Source organism: Ochlerotatus camptorhynchus, unplaced genomic scaffold (genome assembly GCF_037179485.1).
Source record: "Ochlerotatus camptorhynchus isolate MF236.1 unplaced genomic scaffold, CSIRO-AGI_Acam_v1.1 ptg000360l, whole genome shotgun sequence".
Lineage (NCBI taxonomy): Eukaryota > Metazoa > Arthropoda > Insecta > Diptera > Culicidae > Ochlerotatus > Ochlerotatus camptorhynchus.
Window position 1 is genome coordinate 257,002 of NW_027040848.1, and position 5,979 is coordinate 262,980.

A 5,979-nucleotide genomic window follows, 5' to 3' on the forward strand; every position below is an offset into this window, starting at 1 on the left:
GCAGACTATTACAGTCGGAAAATAGAGCACAGCAGGAACACGATGACTTAAATGAAGGTAGATACATACACAGGAAGGACGTGTAATGGGAGAGGATGTGTCGCAGAAGTGCTGTAGCCAGCTGATTACGGCTCGTGACGAGTTAGGGTGGTATGCAGCGGACTTTTGAAATCGGGAAGTTTCTCATCATAAATTACCACTAAATCAGTGTATCACACGTCTATTTATTCGCAACACTAAATAGGTGACTATTTTCGGGCATTAATTTATCCGGACAGAAAATTCGCCGGTCCACACCACTTTTCAATGAACTCAATCACATTTGGAATATCCGTCTGCGGTGCCATCCTGGCCGCAACCGTAAGCTTACTCCAGGCATCTCTGTTCGCCAAGCGGTGAGTGCGCTGAAACACCACCGGCTGTCGCCCCATCACCGGATAAGCGCTAACCAAACAAGCCTGGTCCGAAATACCCAAACTGGACTCGTACAGATTGCGATCATCGGTCGGCAGTACCTGATCGACCTTCTGGTCCATGCTGACGGCCAACACCCATTCACGGACTTCCTCGTGCAAGCCCTGCTCATTCTTCAGGTGCAGCTCAGCCGGTATCGGCACCGAGCTGGGGAAATCCGTGCACGAGAGGTCAGAGTGATCGACCAGGTTGCCAGAACCTTCCTCGATCGCTTCGCAAACGTCCAGATAGTGGTTAAGAATAACGAACGCCTCCGACTCACGACCCATTCCTCGCAGATCCATACCAGCTTCGTAGTATCCCTTATCACATGGAATGATATCCGTATGACGCAGCATCGCAACGGAGATTTTGACGGCAATCGACTGCAAGGCGGGTGCTTGACGACATGCTGCTCTCGTGCAGAAATAGTGAGCAATCATCAGCAACTGCTCGAACCGGTCAATCACGTCAGCTTCAGCCTGGTCCGAACCACGCAAAGCTTGGACCAAATTTAGAAGAAAGTTCCGAAGGTTCTTCCAAATCTGGACCCCATCGGGTTCACGCAAAGCGAAGCACTCCAGTGCGATGCGGTTGTAGATGTTGAAGTTCTGCGCTACAGGTGGTACTCCATGCTCCAGATATAGGTTCAGAGCACCAATGCAATCACTATCACGGATCAGCTGTGCGGCGTATTGGGCCAAGTACTTTTGCAAAACAGGAACGCTATGCTGCTTAGCCTTTTCGATGCAGCGCGTCCATTGACCTTGTTCGGCCAGCAAATCCAAAGCTCCCATGATGTCGATATCGGCCAACTGTTCGACGTTGCCTTGGTTTCTCAAACGTGATTTCTGCTGAGACTCCACGTAAGCAACCAACTGTGGATCAATTTCCTTCGCAAGTCGACGAGCTTTGTTCCAGTTATCAGTTTTAATAAATACATCAACTGCTTCACGGGGGAGCTCCGCAGCCAGATACAGCTGAGCTGCAGGTCCAATTTGATTGATTTCAATTAAACGCGGTCCAAGTTCACGAGCAATATCCATCGCATCAGGACCTTCCAAAAACTGGTTGCAGATTTCAGCTGCACGAAGCAATGCTCTTCCCACGGTTGCTTCATCGGCATTGCCATCGTTGATCTGCAGCAGACATTCCGTAGCCTTCTTGAACTCTTCGGCTCTTGCACACTCGGAGGCCTTTTGAAGAAGATATCTCGAATCGTTAGATGCACTTCCACGATTCGCCTTGGCATACATTTTCTGAATCTCCGCTAAAGCAGAAGGAACATAATCTTTAGCGACCCTCAACGCTTCATTAAGCATGTTGTACTCTTTATAGTGTTCCAAAATCAAATCCGGTCGATCAGCTCTGATCATCAGTGCTTCATATTCCGGATAATTCCGTGACTCCAATGCAGAAGCAGCTTGGCTGAGCAGCACTTCCTTGACTGCTTCGGGAAGATACTTTTCCGCTACGCGTAGAGCAGACTTCCAGTCACCGCTGTGAGTATGCATCATGATGGCTTCCTTCGGTTTGTTCGCCAACAGAAATTCAGCTTCCGCTTCCGTGAACTTTCCATCGTCTTCCAGAGCCATTGCAATCTTCAAGTGTACATCATCCGCTGGTTTGCCACTAGCTTTGCACAGCTCCAAAGCAAAGTCAAACTGCCCTGCCTCACAAGCATACGCAATCGAATTATCAATCAGGTTCATCTTGGTAAGAAGTCTGGCAGCTCCTTCAATGGGAAGCGACTTAGCCCACATGAACGCAACCTGGTCCGAAGCTCCTTCGCCACCCTTCTGTTTGGCTACGCGATGAGCTTCCTCCCACTTGTTGGCACTGCAGTACATGTGCACGGCTGCTTTCCAATCCGCTGCAGCCAGAAAATGAACCTCAGCGTTCTTCAACCGACCTTTGCTTTCTAATTGACGAGCCAACGAAGCATGAGTCTGCTCCAGTAAATTCTTATGATATCTCTCCACAAGCCGAATCATAGAATCGTACAACTCTAGCTCTTTGTACATGTTGATGGCAATATCCGGTTCGTTGATGGTGAGAAGCACCTTCTCAGCGTCTCGATATTTTCCGTCTTTCTCAAGACCTTTTGCCAAATCGATAAACATGTCACGCACGTCATCCGTATTCAAATACTTCTCTGCTATGTCAAATGCCTTCTCCCATTGTCCGTGCTTGTTCAAAAGATTGATCGCTTCCTTGTACATCTCGGCTCTGACCAGCAAGTCTTCAGCCGTTTTTACATCTCCAATCAGACACAGATGTTCAGCTAGCTCAACTGCATACTTACGTATCTCTTCAGGATCGTCGACAACTTTGGCAATTTGAACGGCCTTACGCCACTGCTTCGCTCCAACAGCTGCTTCCAGAGCCTTGACCGTGCAGCCAGCTTCAATGTAATGACTAATCGAAGCATCAAGCTGGCGCTTTGAAACCAACCAATCCCCCCACTCCTCTTCCAAACTGGTCACCGCGTCCGGTGATACAAAGCGAGCGAGGTCGATTGCCCGAGCGTAAGCTCCTCCTTTTCCGGTATAGAGCTATGGCATTTTCCTGTTGACCTGTTCGGTGAGCCAATTCAGCTGCCAGCTCGAACAATTCAGCCTTGACCAGCGAGGCAGACACTCTTGACACAATATTCTCATTGGACAAGAGATGTGGCGTTTTGAGGGCTAACTTTGCTGCCTTTACCGGTTTGTTGGCTTTCATGTACAATGTCATTGCTTTGTCCTTTTCACCACGTTCCTCCAATACCTCACCTGCTTTCTCCTCTTGATTCGTGTTCAGCAGGAACTCCATTTGTTGCTCTTTCAGTTCGTTCAATCCATGATATCCCCGACGTTCGGCTAGCTTGATAGCATCGTCCCACCTGCGAAGCTTCTTGTACATGTCCAATGCTGCATCGATGTCACCTTGCTCGATGTAGATTCTCTCGGCAGACCTGAAAAAAAAAGTGCTGTCGTTGAAAATCAACTCATGACATCAATTCATCTTACCTCAAATCTCCACCAAGCAGAGCCATCCTAGCTCTCACCTCCGGACAAGTCATACCTGGATTCCCGGTGCTTTCCTCATACTTTTCAGAAATCGTAATCATCTCCCCAATGTAGAATGTCTTGGATGCATTTTCCAACGCCGCAAAGCACCGTTGAGCCACTCGCAGATTCTGTTGAGCCAGCGCTATATTCGCTAGGTTATGCCACATTGCCTTCGCTGCAGGTTTATCCCCAAGGGACTCCAGATAGAAAATTGCTCTACCAAAGTCGCTATCATTAACGGCTGTTCCGAACTCTACCAAACCTTCATCCAGATTGTAGACATGTTCGGATGCTCCCTCCCTTGTGTGGACTTCAGTTTTTCCATCTTCCCGGATCACGTCAAACACATCTCCCCGAACCGGTAGAATCGTCACGTGCTCCGGCAGATCAATGTTGTACCAGACGGCCAGGTTAGAGTCACTCTGCGCTACGGCGACATCACTCGAGGGTACCCACTGAACGAACGCCACCTTGGCCAGCAGTGTCTGCTTCTTTCCGCTCATGATATCTACCAACAGAAGGCGCATCTTTTTGTCTCTGAACAGTAGTTTGTGACCGGTTTCACTCAGTTCCAACCAATCTATCTTGGAATCATGAGTTATCTGAGTTATCGTTGACTGCAAGATCAGGTCTACTACGCAAACGGTTTTCATGTCCAGAAGATAAGCAAGTTTCTTGTTGTTTGTTGTATTTCCGCGTTCGTTCAGACGAACTGAAATAACGTGTGGGTTGACGAATTCTGTGCGGACGGAACCCAGGATGTAGTTTTCTCCGTATTCTATCAGGGAGAGCTCCCCGGCATTGAAGATCAGTGCAACCGTAGGATTTTCAAAGTAGAATCTCTCGTGACGACCAGTCGCAATCCAGGGGATTTCACTGGTCAAAGAACGAATAAGGTCGCATAGAATAAGCGAATCTTCAGTTCGCCCGACCAAGTAATTATCCTTTCCCATTATTCGTACGTCATCAATCTCCAACCCCAACTGAGACTCAACGATCATGGTATTCGAGGGTTCATGAAGTGACTTGAGCAAAACTTGACTTGGAGCAACGAAGGTTAACTCAAACTTATCCTGCCAGATCGTGCGACGCAAGACCGACTCATAAGCCAATACAGCTCCGCATAGCGATCCTACCGTTAACCGGGAGCCATCCTTTCTCCACGCAATAGCCGTCACCGTGTACAAATTTGGAATGCTCTTGCAAAGGGACTCAGCCCACGTATTCTGCCTAGGACTCCAAGTAAAAATACGAATTCTATCAAAACTACCAACTGCCACAGCTTGCCCATTAGGGCTAGAGGCAGCGATCGTAAACTCCCGTTCCGTATCATCTCTAGTGTAGTCAAATGTACGAGTCAACCGACCTATGGTGTCGTAGAAGCAAATCTTCTTGTCACATCCTCCTACCAGTACACCACTTTGAGGCCATGCCAACGACACTGGAGCTACCGGATGCTGCAGGATCCTACCGGAAGTTTCACCAGGCTCTTCAATAATGTAAAACTTGATTACCGATCCATCGTCGTGCCCAGACAAAAGCCCAGTTCCTCTCGCATTCGGAGCGAGCGATACTACAAAGCTTTCCGCCCCATACAATGTCTTCGATTTATTGTTCTTACAGTGCAGCGACCGAACCTTACCGTCTTCGAGCCCAGCGATGATCATTCCACCCGACAGCCATGTGATGCAAGTTACAGCACCACCTTGCGGAAACTTATTGCAGATGACCTTTTTCTCATTCCATGATTCGCCCAGCTTATACACATAAACGATATTATCGCTTTGCGCCACAGCCAGCCTACTCGAGTCCGGGCTGAACGCAATCCCTCGAATGACGTAGGAACTTTTGCCAGCATTGGGATCACCGGGCTTTGTCGAGAACTTGTCCCGTCGTTCGCCGTTCTCGTCAAACAGTAGAATCGTTCGATCCGCAGTAGCCACCGCAAGCTTTTGGTTGTTCGGTGACCAAGTTAGTCCGGCCACGCGATACAGATAGTCCTGCTCGAAGGCGATAATTCCATTAAGACTTCAACTTCGTTATCTAACGATGTAATGCACTTACTTGCGCTTCAACAACAGTTTTCATGAATTTCAGCTGCATTTCTCACACACAAAATTCTTAATTACGTCTCACAGAATTCTGCTTTACCAGAAAATAATCGATTTTTCCACAATTATTTACAAAACTGTCATATTCCATTGTTTGTGACAACTGTATCCATGGTTATAAATTCGGTAAAAAAAAACACATGTAAACATTAAAAGCCCAAACACAATCTAACAGGTGGTTTCCGTGGATCAACACGTTAATCGCTATGAAGAGCACGTGTCATCATAGCAACGCTACTGCATTTATGTTTACATGCTGGTTTCTATCGTAACCGTCGTTGCTATGGAAACGGTAACCTGTGGAGCTCAAACAAAAGAAGCATCAGGTCGAATAGTCTTGAATGGCATTGGTAATTGGTGAT

The 5,979-nt window shown here is 47.7% G+C and overlaps 1 protein-coding gene across 1 annotated transcript; it reads right to left on the reverse strand.

Annotated features, from left to right (window-relative positions):
• Positions 1 to 260: 260 nt before the first annotated feature.
• Oseg2 (intraflagellar transport protein Oseg2) lies at positions 261 to 5,659 on the reverse strand. The gene is given in 4 exon segments (XM_065231689.1): positions 261 to 2,996; positions 2,998 to 3,409; positions 3,465 to 5,506; positions 5,571 to 5,659. Coding segments are annotated over 4 exon segments (5,223 nt in total). The 5' UTR covers positions 5,610 to 5,659; the 3' UTR covers positions 261 to 266.
• Between the last annotated feature and the right edge of the window lie 320 nt (positions 5,660 to 5,979).